Source organism: Oryza glaberrima, chromosome 5 (genome assembly GCF_000147395.1).
Source record: "Oryza glaberrima chromosome 5, OglaRS2, whole genome shotgun sequence".
Taxonomy (NCBI): Eukaryota; Viridiplantae; Streptophyta; class Magnoliopsida; order Poales; family Poaceae; genus Oryza; species Oryza glaberrima.
The window spans coordinates 20,417,445-20,430,855 of record NC_068330.1 but is presented as its reverse complement, the minus strand read 5'-3'; the positions used below and the strand labels follow the sequence as shown (position 1 = coordinate 20,430,855).

The window sequence follows — 13,411 nt, the reverse complement described above, 5'->3', positions numbered from 1 at the left end:
GTCCGAAGTTAAGTAGAGGGACGATGGAAGAATAACACACATTCATCATCCTTATTGACCGCGCTCAACTAATCGAAGGCAAAACAAATAGTATTAATTAATTAATTTGCTTTCGAAAATTAAAGATCCAAAATCCTATTATGTGCGTACATGTAGCCATGTACTAGTTGAAGGCTCACAGTACTGCAAATGAGGTTCTCTAACTCTACCAAATTAAGATGCCTGTAGATATATATAGGTCAAGAGAACTTGATTAATCATGGCATAGAATCATCAATCTTTCGAAATAGAAAACACAAGGGAAGATCGAAACGATGAGAATGGCATGGCCATCAATCCAGTATAGTATGACCAACATACCTGCACATATCTGCATGCCCCTGCCTGTCTTCTTCTCCCCAAAAAAAAAACCGTGGCCGGAGGTTGCAATCTTGGAAAATTTGCGAAACGGCCATGCAAAGCTGCAGCTGGCAGCTCTTGCTACCTTAGTGATCAGGGACTCAATCCCATGCAGTGCTGAGCTAGCCCATGTGCTCGAGGTCTCCTTGCTGCAGGCGAGGCGTGCACGGTGGAGAAGAAGGGCACATGCATCCGTGCATGCATCTCAGCCGGCCGGAGCCAGCCAGCCGTGCGCGCGCCGGCGGCGGCGGCGGCGGCGGCGGAGTGAGCTAGCTAGCCCGCCGGGGAGCTGGACGGAAGCTCTAGGAATGCACGTGCCCTGCTTCTCCACCTCGCGCGCCTCGCCATCCTCAACAATGACGACATAGCCGGCGACATGGAGCAAGCTACTAGCCGACGGCGCCGTGTCAATCAAGGCCGGCTTTATACCTCTCCTACTACTTACTCATCTCATCCTCCTCCTCCTACCTGTAATCACACAAGGCTTTGAAGACTAATTAAGGAGACCGGTTAGCCGCTCTGCTGTGCTTCTAGGTAGTAGTAACTACTGTACTGCTACGGCTACATATATACGCACTAGCTAGCCGGAGTTATGGCTGTCTCGTTTCATCACTGCAAGCTTAAGCAATCAATCTTAGCCAAGAAGGGGAAGAAGAAGAAGAAGGAGGAAGAGAGGCCACCAGCGAGGCACCAACAACCCGGCCGGGGTAGGGTCCAGTACAGCATGCAAGCAATGGCTGAATTCTACTCAAAGGGGACCATGAATTGACAGCCGAGTGACCGAGTGAGTGAGATATATACACATGGGAGGACGACGACGAGTGATGCTAGCGTGCTACTGGCCTTTTAGGGTGTATTTAGTTCACGCCAAAATTAAAAGTTTGGTTGAAATTAGAACGATGTGATGGAAAAGTTGGAAGTTTATATGTGTAGGAAAGTTTTGTTGTGATGGAAAATTTGGAAGTTTGAAGAAAAAGTTTGCAATTAAACAAGGCCTTAATTTGCCTTTCGATAAAATTAACAGGGCATCCTCCGGTATCCATACATGTTGCCTTCAGTCTTGTTTAGATAAAAAAATTTAGCCAAAGACGCCACATCAAATGTTTAGATACATGTAATGTTTGGACACATGTATAGAGCATTAAATATGGAAAAAAATTAATTGCACAGTTTGCATGTAAATTGCCTAATTATGCCATGATTTGACAATTTGATACTACGTACATTAAACATTTGCTAATGACGGATTAATTAGACTTGATAAATTCGTCTCGCAGTTTATAGGCGAAATCTGTAATTTGTTTTGTTATTAGTCTATATTTAATATTTTAAATGTGCATCCGTATTTTTTAAAAATTTTACACCCAAAAAACTAAATACACCCAACGTGAAATCTCCCTGAACCATGCAGCTAATAAGCTACTCCTAGGTACTACTAGTAGCTGGCTATAGCGCTGCTACCGTTTGTGTGACCTCAGAAAGCGTCATGGAGCCTGCAGCGCCATGTGTCGTGGATGCATAGGGCGACGTCCCTCGTGGGACTGTTCGGTTTTGAAGGATTTTCACGAAAATTTTAGAGAGATTATTGAACTGTTTCTTATCAATACTCCTGTAAATTATATTCTTTCGTTTCGAATAAGCCCTAAAGCAATGCAAGCGAAAGGGTTAAAGGCAGCTCACTGCTGGCACTATATATTGAGAGCTTCTCCTTTTGGAATCCGTTTGGTGCACGATCGATCGAGCTCTCCATGCTTTTGCTTTCGATGTTCCTTCCGAGGCGAGCTTTAAGTGCGAGTGTGGCTGTAAAGGTTCTGTACATAGTACATGCAAGTCCAACGTTGTTTTGTTCCTGTTGCAACTTCTGTTTAAGATATTTGCTCCACTAGCTCTTAAACGGGTGGTCATGGTTTGATATCAACGTTCAACATGCCAGGCACATAATTCTCGGGAAGTCCTATTGCAAGGTCAACTGAAAGTTAATTATTAGCTCACGGTCACATCATTCCATGCCATGGCCCCATATATATGCCCGACAACCTAGCCAGCCGATTTGGATTATATATGCTCACCGTTGTGAGGGCCTGTTTGGTTGGAGGGACCCTCCACTTTAGCCTTCTTTAATGCTAAAGTTCTAGACAGGGGTGACTAGAAGAGACTAAAAATATGTTAGTCCATTAATCCCTATGGAAGAAGCTTATATAGACTAAAATGTTTTTCTTCCACCTCTTGCCCCGCTGCCATGGGCTCTCTTTGCATGGCTTTAGAGGTAACATAGTCTTTGTACAGTGTAATTAATGACCTTTAGTCCCTACATCCAAACAAGTATGGACTAAAGTTTTTAGTCCTATTTTAGTTCTAGAACCAAGGGATCCAAACACCCTCTGAATTACCTCTGAATTATGAGCACTATGCCACCTGCTTTATGTGCATATATATCTTTCCATCTTGGCCCTGAAAATTTCTGAGTTATAAAATCACCGTTGTGACTTGTGAATTAGGAGTACTATATGCCACCAGCTTTATGTGCACAAAATCTGTGTATTTTTAATAGATGACACCATTATTTTTTAAACACATGTTTAACCATTCGTCTTATTTAAAAAATATATACAAATATATACAATATAAAGCATGCTTAAAGAGTTCACCGCGTACTATACTACTCATGGGAAGATCGGAGAAGTGAGATAGCTTGTGGTTATATGAAACTAGGGTTCACCAAACCGTTTTGGGTGGGGTTATCATTGCCCCACCATTTAGCGGTAACCACACGGTTATCGTGAAAACCATGCGGTTACCGCGAGGTATACTATGGTTTTAAAAACTGAGAAGGTTACAACACGTGACCATGATAACCGCACGGTTTTGTAAACCCTACATGACACCCGCTCGTTTGCACCGGGGTGGCAATTAGTTCCTCCATTATTTTTTTTAAAAAAGATAGAGTGATATAACTTATTCCTAACTTTACTTTATGAAAACTACAACCAATTATGAACAAGATTGCAGGTCAAATAATTGAGGTGTGGTTAAATCACATATTAATCCCGCGGAGAAGCACCAAATGAAATGGTGGTAGAATCGTGAGTGTATTACTACACCCACCAAAATTAAAATTTTGATGTCCATGAATATTACGTACATGTAGGTGGACTTTCAACAGGAATTTAGTGAGATCAAGAATGTGTCGTCGATTTCCGTCTCTTAGAGCATGTGTTAGAGGACATACTCGTAGAGTGTGAGTGTGCTGTTGCATGTATAAAGATGTATGTGCGTATATATGCATGTTATGTACAATTGCAAAAAGAAAAAGCAATTAATCCTGCATATTCTCCCTTGCTTGCAAGCTACACTTCGATCACGTACGGACGAGTTGGTTATGAATGCACCTTAATTTTTCGTAAATGTAAAAAAGATTGCATGTCAATATATTAGAAGAAAATAGAGTTTTAGTTACATCAAGCAAAAAGGTCGGAAAAGGTCATTGTCAGGAGATAAAAGGAAAGAAAAGACTGATTTATAAAACTGTGGAAAAGAAAACACTGCTCCTATATTGAACCCTACTATCGCCATGTTTAGTTCCAAATTTTCTTTTCAAACTTTCAACTTTTCCATCACATCAAAACTTTTCTACACACATAAACTTTCAACTTTTCCGTCACATCGTTCCAATTTCAACCAACTTCCAATTTCAGTGTGAACTAAACACACCCTATAGTCCTAACAGACAAAAAAAATATAACACCAGCAGATGATCTCAGACAATCTTCTGTAGGATGGACGGCGCCTTATATAATTTCCTATCAGTAATTTGCAACGTGCAACAAACGTCGATGCATGTGTAACAAACTGTGCGGATGCTCGCCGCCGTACATAGGCAGCACATACTACGAATTGAAGCACCGGTATTGAATACTGCGTACTGCTGCTTGCAGTCTTGCAGAGAGCAGAGCTCGATTGGTACGAGGGCGCGCCATTGAAGCGAAAGCTAGCGTACCGGTTGCTTTGAAGCGGAGCAACCTACGCACGTACTAGTACGACTCGATCCTTACGCGGATGGGCATGCAAGCACACACACAATATATATATGCACGAACAGAAACGTACGTGCAGTGCGTACAATACGCGGTACACCGATAAATTTGTTGTCTCCAGCAAGGACTAGTAGTAGCAACAAATTGAATGGTCTGGACGCCGTTTGATTGATAATCGATCGACCGACCGACAGATGGCCGGTGACACCGGCCCGTGCGTCGACAGATTGATGGATTATGGGGCTATATGTTTGTTTCCTTCTCCGAAAGGGATTGCCAATGCACTGGTTGCTCAGCTTCCATAGATGTATACGTGCCACACATCTCTCACTCTCACGTTCGGATCGACGAACCCGTGCTGGCTTATTAACCCTGACCATGAAACAAAGAAGATTGACGAAGAGAGAAAGATATTTACATTTACAGTGCATTTGTGGACGAGGGATGTTAGGTTCCGATCTTCCGATAGGTATTGATAAACAGTTGATTTGGACGGAGTCGCGACACAACTCGATCCGGCTTCTGAATGAATACGTTACTGAGCCCCGCAATCGCAGCACCACGTCTCCTCTGGTTATCGACCGTGCCGAAACCCGGTTGACCTCGCCGAGAAGGCTAATCCCTACATACGAATCGAAGAACACAAGCGAGAATAAGATAGATTGCGATTAAGCACTCGAATTTGGGGTTCCACAAACCGATCTAGCGGCGAAACTGTTCTTGACAGATTAATCTAAGCAAAACCCGACTTAAAACGATGACGTCTACTGAATAAATATAATTATGGACGTCCTAGGGTTGCCCTAGGGCGCACACCCCCTTGGGCTAAGCCCACGACGCAATTACAAGGTACAAAACACAAATCAGATTCGGACTAGATGATATATGTGGCTTGTTTTGCATATTCCGGGCAGCTCGGTAGGAATTTTGATGTAGGACCAAAACCATCTGAAAGTAGACTCCATAAGCTTTCCAACAAGTACTCATGGGCCTCAAAATTCTTTCTAGATCAGTGGCTAGGTCCGTTTGAAGTTGATGCTGTCAGGAGGCCCGAATCCGAATCCAAAACGTGTAGAACTTTATCTCTTGTCTTCTATAGACCAAAAGTGACGTGGTGAGATGAAAAAAGACTTGGAAAAGGTCTTGGTTTGATCCCCAATCAAATTTTTCAATCATCCATGCATTCCTTACGCTCGGTCTCTTTTCTTTCGCCCAAGCAAGTACTTCTGCAAGCAAAAACACACAAAACTTATTGTGTAGCAACGTTTGTTCAAATATATAACAAGTAAATCTAATATAGAACATATACACCTTTGGTTGATTAATACATAAGGTAGTTATTGTTATATTCGAGCTAGTTGTGTTCTCATCATTTGTTTTGTTATTAGTCTACGTTTAATACTTTAAATGTGTATCCGTATACGTTAAATTTTTTTTACCAAAACAACTAAACACGGCCGAAGTTAAATTTGTCTCTCCAACGGTATGTGTGCCCACGTGATGCATGTGAGTATGTGACCACTGACCAGCAACACTGAGTCACTGACAATCCCACGGAGGTACCCCTTCGTCCTATCAATCCTAAATACTACATCGTCTCAAAATAGCTTAATCTATAAATATGACTTGTTCTAACACAACGAATTTAAACATCATTTTATTTATATTCGTCGTATTAGGATATATTATGGTATATCCTAGCTTAAGTTATTTTGGGACGGAGAGAGCACAAATTTGTTAGATAGGTCTCTTTTTTCTTAATGAGCAAACAAATGATCGTGCATACTCCAGCGTCATATATATCGACTTGTACGCGCACTCGCCTCCGGTTTTTGCCCCCTTTTTGTGGCGATGCCGACGCCGCGGCCGGCACGAGGACCACTCAGAAATTCTGGGGAGTGGGCCGAGGATTCCAAGGTTCTCGCAACTGAAGGTACCCACCTCGCTGGTGCGCACACAGCGATAAAAAGCTACTAGTATTCCACTTAATCATGTTTCTTTCCAAACATGGAAGGATATATTAAAGATCTTTCCAATAATATGCAATAGAAAATCTCACCTATATATATATATATATATTCTTTTCTTTTTAATTATTGGATGGATTGATTTTAAGATTCACTTAAGCACACTAATGCCAAACTCCTCTTCTTCTGTTCCCCCTGGCTGCCCTTCCTCTTTTTGTTCGATTGACTCTTCCTCTATTCGATCTCCCGCTGCCATCGTCCCAATACGTAGCCGCCTGATCTTGCTGGTTGGTAGGAAGATATCAACGATGTCAGTGAGGCCCGTTGGACCAGCCTCCTCATCTGCTTATCCTCTTCGCCAAGCTAGCATAACGAGTGCTCCCGTCACCGTCTTTCCTGTCTCCGGTGACTCTCTGTCATTGTATTTGTCATCGTCAGCCGCCGTTTCCTAACCAAAAGTTCCACTTTACCTCCACCATCCTTCTCCATTCATGTGGCAACTAGTGATGTCCTCCTCTTCCCTCTCCTCTTATCCCCTCCCTAACCCAGAATGGTAAGCCTTAATTCATCGGGTCATTGGCGGTCATCGAAGCTGAAGAAGGAATGTAGCATGAATCGTGGAGTGGATCTAATGGTGGATTTCTTTCTACCATAAAATTTCTGTCATATGAAACTTAGGCGATTCCGTATTTTAAATAAGAAAACCCAATGTTGTCATCGACGTAGTGCAACAGATGCCTCGCAGAATCCAAAACCATAGCCACTACAGGATCACAAGAAAAACCATGCTCTAGGGGGTTATTTGGTTTGTGGCTATCTTTGCCAAACCACAATTAAGATAAGTTGTGGCTTGTCACAAAAGTTGTGGCTCATAAATTCTTAGGAACACCTTAGACAAGCTTAGTTAAAAAATTGGGTCAATGATACGTAGGACCATATGGTTGAAAAGTGTGGCGAGTCACAGATGTGGCAATGAACTAAACGATTGTCTAGGAAGTTATGGCATAGCTAACCTTAGACATCGTAAATTGAAGATAGCAACCAAACGGCCCCTAGATATCTTGTTGATGGTGATTTCAGTGATTTGTTGTGAGGGCAACTCCACGCAGCTCAAGTGGCAGAAGTGTCCAGTCCCCAGTTGCTATGCTCATATAGAGTTGCACAATGTCAAAGCTAGCCAGGCTCCATCGATTGGGTCATGTCGTTGTTTTTTCTCTCTTCAGGACGAGCACACATACGGTGATCGATGTCTTGTCAGATATCATTCGGATCGCAACCTGATCCATCGATAGATTCGGATTTAATTTGCAGGCTACTCGTTGTCCTTTCTACACTAATTACTCGGTGATTAGTCCGCAACTAGCCATTAGCTAGCCTTGATCAGTCTTGGACGATATATTGCACCTTTACGCATGATGACGAAAACACTGTTCGGCTAATAACTACTCCTTTCATTCCTAAATATTTGACGCCGTAGATTTTTTAAACATATTTAACCGTTCGTCTTATTTAAAAAAATTAATTAATTAATAATTATTTTTATTATCATTTGATTCATTGTTAAATATGCTTTTATTTTACATATTTTATAAAAAATTTTGAATAAGACAAACGGTTAAATATGTTTAAAAATATTAACGATGTTAAATATTTAGAGACGGAGGAAGTCCTCCGTACCATGAGCTGATGAAGTGATTAGCAGGTGTTGTCGGATAGTCCTGGATCTGGAACCATACACGTGACGTGTAGTAGAAAAACATCTTCAAGCCCTACCTTTCGCTCTAGTTAGGAGGTTGTGTTTCTTTTTTTTTAAAGTCAACCTTTCCCTCTTGACGCGTAAAACAGATGATGAATTAACACATGATTCCGTTAATTGAGTGCGCAGTGCTTCTATCAGCTAACAAAAACTTTTTAAGAAAAGATCGAAATTGATTTTCTTGAACCAACTTGAAAGAATGAGAAAACGTGTGCGTGAAAAATGAGAAGAGGAGAAGTTGGTAGACCACCACGGCCCACGCTGGTGAGGACGCTAGCTCCATTTTGGTCTGATCGGAACTGGATTGCGGCATACGTGTAGCCCATTTTAGTTGGGCCGGAACGGGGTCGCGGGTGGTGCGGGCCATGATTAAGGCTGGCTGAGTGAGTGGGCCGTTACATGGGGTGTATGGGCCCAAAAGGCCTACGTACGCGACATGCACTGGTCTTCTTGTACTCTGCCAGGGCGACACGAACACAAAGCCGCAGTTATCTAGCCGACAATTTTGGCTGGTAATTCTAGAAGATAATTTACTAGAAACAGCAATAAATAAAATAAAGGGCTTGTTTAGATCCATTTGGAATGTTAAATGGCAAATGACAAAAGTTTTGATGGTAAAAGTTTTGGCATTGCAAAAGTACTAGTTGGTGTTTAGATGCATGTGAAAGTTTTGCCATTCTAGCACTAAAGTGAAAGAGAGAAAGAGAGAGGGAGTGATCCCAAAGCACTTTTTGACACAATTTGCTAATATGGACTAGCAAATACGAAATGTCAAATTGTCAACTTTTGCTACTAGTGTTTAGATCCAAAATGATAAAAGGTGCTACAAAATGACAACTTTTACTATTTTGGAGGATCTAAACAGGGCCAAAAACAACTTTTTCCCCGTTTTTTTAAGACACCTTTCCCCCAAGGATGCCATATGAAATAAATATGACTCATAGCTCCCTGGTTAGCATAAAAAGTTTATAAACAAATTGTGGTGGCAGTTGAACATGAAAAGGGATTTTGTACGCAATAATTATTGTCAAACTCCGTGGTAGCAGCGAAAAAATATAAATAAACTGTAGACGCACTTGATCATTCAAATATTTAATACCAAAAGACCTAATAATTTGCAACTGGCTAAAGATTAAGTATACTCAAATGTGCACGCCATTATACCCAATGTTCTTCTGTGCACTATCCGCACGTAATATACACCTTCGTACCATAATATAATAACTTTTAATTTAGATTAAAAAAATACTGTACTACCTCCATCAAAAATAATTGTGACACTATATTGTTTAGTATCTATTGAGAAAAAAAGACTATGACACCCCTCATTAAATTGTGTTTATGTGAGAGTGAGAAGATGATTGAGAGTAAAATAGGAAGAAATTTAAACAAGAGATGATTTATGGGGGCAATTAGTGCTCTAGAGTGATAATTGTTTAGGGATGAATCTTCAATAAAAAAATACAATTATTTTGGAACGAAAGGGAGTATATTTTTGAGCTGTACTTAACAAATTGCAACTGCCACCGAAGCTTAACTGCCACCTTAATGATTATTCTACTTTCCAATCGCCATTCCGGGAAAGCTCCCAATGCTCGCCCCTCTGAATCCCCCCTCCCATATCCCTCTGTACGCAAAAGCCGTTGAAAAAAATATATTATTCGGACAAAAAGGCGTAAAATCCCGCGTGTCGCCGGGTCACCCAACGCCACGCGCCGTTCAACCGCTTGGCGGAGAAGCTCCCCCTTTTCTCACGTGGAAACCACCGTTCGCTTCGTTAACCTCCGTTTCGTACGACGGAGGAGCGGAGGAAAAAGAGGCATGCATTTCGTGCGTGTGGTCCGTAACGGGGAAAACGAGACGGAGGAATCTGACTTTCCCGCACGGCCATGTTGACTCCGCCGCCCCACATCGTCGAGAAGGAGAAGAAAAAAAAAAAGGAAAAAAGAAGTCCTCGTTACGCCTTTCCCTGTCTCCTCCTCCTCCTCCTCGGTTCTTCCTCCGCCCCACTCCACCTAATCCTGAATCCCCCCCCCCCCCCCCCCCCCGAAGCAGCGGCGGCGGCGGCTGGCGGGAGGAGGAAGGCAAGGATCCGGCGGGGAGAGGCCGCCTCTCTTTCCCTTCCTTCGCGTCAGTCGTCCTGCTTGCTGCGGCCTGCAGCTGGTGAGTGAACCGCTTCTCTCTCGTTCATCTCTAGTAACGGTTAGCTACTGGATCTGTTCTTGCTTCTGTGCTCGCTTTGATGGAGTGCGCTGTAGGTTGCCTCGCTCGCTTGCCTTCACTTGTCTTCGGATAATATATCAAAAAAATTTAAAAAATAAAACATAAAGTTGGAATCATGGTTTTCCTCAATCAAAAAATAATAATAAGAAGAAGTTAGAATCGGTCATGGCTGTGTGTTGGGATAGATGGGGGTTTATTCACTTTATTGGCTCAAATTACAAACGTTTCGGTGCCCAATTTGGTGGTATTTCAACCTTCAGGCGCCAGACATACAATGGATAATCTTAGTACGAATGAGGCGTGCACAGTAGCTAATGCTTGCATGGATGATAAATTTTGCTCTTTCTGCTGGCTATTCTCCATTGGCAGCTAATTTAGCAACAAACATTAGCATGTAAAATTACGCATTACATTCCAGTTATCCGTCCAAAAAATTGATACCAATATGGCGCGCTTTGCTTAATTATGGGTCTCTTTCTGTTTGGCGCAGAGCTTGGCGGACAATAATACATATGCTTGTCCTTGCAAACCTATAGTACAGCGATCCTTTCTGTGGAACATTGCATCAGTCTAGAAATAGAGTGGAAAGGGGTTTAGCTTGCGTATACTATCTGAGACTCTGGCTCGACAGAATGGTCTCCAATGGTAATGAAGATCTTAAAGCGGATGTTGAACTAGTAGAGTCGACAACAGTGGACAATGATACTGGAGCCCCAGGTGCCAGTACTCTTCCTACTCAAGGTGTTCCACGACAAGGGAAGCAGCGGAATGGGTTTCTGAATTTCTGTAATCGCTTTTCCAGTGGTGACAGGTTTAAGAAGTTGGGTCCTTCGCCTTCATTCAAGTTTCGACAGCTTGCACTTGAGCGAGATGAGTTCTCACGTTCCATCCACTCTGACAGCCATGATAATCATGAGCACTTCCAGTTTATCAGGAAAATTAACTGGGGCCATCTGTGGGTAATGTGCAAGGATTGGATAAAAGAGCCTCTTAATATGGCCCTTTTTGCTTGGATTGCTTGTGTTACTGTATCTGGTGCAATACTATTCCTTGTCATGACTGGAATGCTCAATCGTGCATTGCCTAGCAAATCACAAAGAGATGCCTGGTTTGAAGTAAACAACCAGATTTTGAATGCATTATTCACACTCATGTGCCTTTATCAACACCCAAAGCGGATATATTACTTTGTGCTGTTGTGTCGATGGGAGCAAAAGGATGTTTTGGTCCTTAGAAAAACATATTGCAAAAATGGAACATACAAGCCCAATGAATGGATGCACATGATGGTGGTTGTGGTCCTCCTTAATTTGAACTGCTTTGCTCAGTATGCCTTATGTGGTCTCAACCTAGGATACCGCAGATCTGAACGACCTCCTATCGGTGTTGGCCTGACCATTTCCGTTGCTATCGGGGCAGCGGCATTTGCTGGATTGTATAACATTATCAGTCCTCTTGGGAAGGATTATGACACAGAACTGACTGAAGTTGACCAAGAAGCACAAACTGAACTCACCAGGCCAGCAACCTCACGAACATCACTTGAAAAGAGATACTCTTTCATTCAAAGTGAAGAGCGCCGTTTTGTGGAGAGTAGGCCTGAGTGGGTTGGTGGACTAATGGATTTCTGGGACAATATATCTCTTGCCTACCTGTCAATTTTCTGCAGTTGCTGTGTGTTTGGATGGAATATGCAGAGGCTTGGATTTGGTAACATGTATGTCCATATTGCTACATTTATGCTCTTTTGCCTTGCTCCGTTTTTCATCTTCAACCTGGCCGCTGTCAATATTAACAATGAAAACCTTCGAGAAGCATTAGGGCTTACCGGTCTCGCACTTTGCTTTTTCGGCTTACTGTATGGTGGCTTTTGGAGAATACAGATGAGGAAGAGATTTAACCTACCTGCGAACAACTTCTGCTGCCGCAGTGCAGAAGCCACAGATTGCTTCCAGTGGTTGTGCTGCTCCTCATGCTCCCTTGCCCAGGAGGTGAGAACTGCTGATTATTATGATATTGCTGAAGATAGGTCATATACAGAGCAGATTACTGCGAGAAGCCAGCATGTAATGACCCCATTGTCGCGCGAAGATGGTTTGCCTCTTTTTAGGTCAAATCCAGGTTCGCCATACAGGAGCAGCACTGCTAGTCCATCGATCTTCATTATGGAGAGTCCATCAGCTCCACGGAGATCACCTGGACCTAGCCCTCTGGGGGGTTCGCCGACAATGGGCGACAGGACAATGAAGGCGCCTACTCCATCTGTTCTCCACAGAGACGGTGAGCCCGAATTGTAGTACCGGGAAATGCAATGAAGCATTAGTTATCCTGAGTCTATTTTGTATATTTGATGTAAAGAAAACTACCATACACCTTTTTTTTTCATCTGCAGCTTCTATGCAACTGCCATTGCTTATGAAATGTATAGACTAGACCATCATTTCAGTTCAGTTCTGTACTACTCTGTAAGATTTCTTTTTGAGGTGAAGTGAATGGTAAGCGAGAGTTGTCAACTTACTATCCAATTTTGTGCTGGGAAATTCATGGCTAACAAGAAGATGTCCGTGAATTTTTTAATATGCTCTCATGCCATCTGTAGATCATTCAGTTCTCCCCTGACCAGCCTGTTTACTTCTTCATCAATCACAAAACCGTGACGCAATGGACATTTTGCTTCAGGATTCGACATCAACCTTTTCATTATTGGTACTGAACCTATGTTTGACAGCTTCAGCGCCGTCAGTCCGTTCCATCATCTGAAATCATCTGATGTGATACGTTGATACAACTAAAAACTCTACTATCTCTGTAACCTGCTAGGTCAATGAATGGCACAGCTTCTGTATATAACATGCGTTATCGCGAGCAGCGGTACGTGCAGACGAAGGCTCCCTGAGGACTGGTTCTTGGTTCAACCCTTCTAACAAGAAAACATATGTCATTCTTTTTATTTTTGCCCCTTTGTTCACTTTGTGAAGCAATAGACAATTTCATATTTATAAATATCTGCTTCTATCTGGGAGGCAATTTCT

At 42.5% G+C, this 13,411-nt stretch overlaps 1 protein-coding gene across 1 annotated transcript; it reads left to right on the top strand.

Annotated features, from left to right (window-relative positions):
* The first annotated feature begins 10,086 nt into the window (after positions 1 to 10,086).
* LOC127774874 (uncharacterized) lies at positions 10,087 to 12,904 on the top strand. The gene is made up of 2 exons (XM_052301167.1): positions 10,087 to 10,319; positions 10,870 to 12,904. The coding sequence occupies exon 2, from the start codon at positions 11,012 to 11,014 to the stop codon at positions 12,674 to 12,676; it is 1,665 nt and encodes a 554-aa protein (XP_052157127.1). The 5' UTR covers positions 10,087 to 10,319; positions 10,870 to 11,011; the 3' UTR covers positions 12,677 to 12,904.
* Positions 12,905 to 13,411: the final 507 nt, after the last annotated feature.

Excerpts from the sequence above, each read along its gene's own strand:
- LOC127774874 (XM_052301167.1), top strand. The coding sequence starts at position 11,012 with ATGGTCTCCAATGGTAATGAAGATCTTAAAGCGGATGTTGAACTAGTA.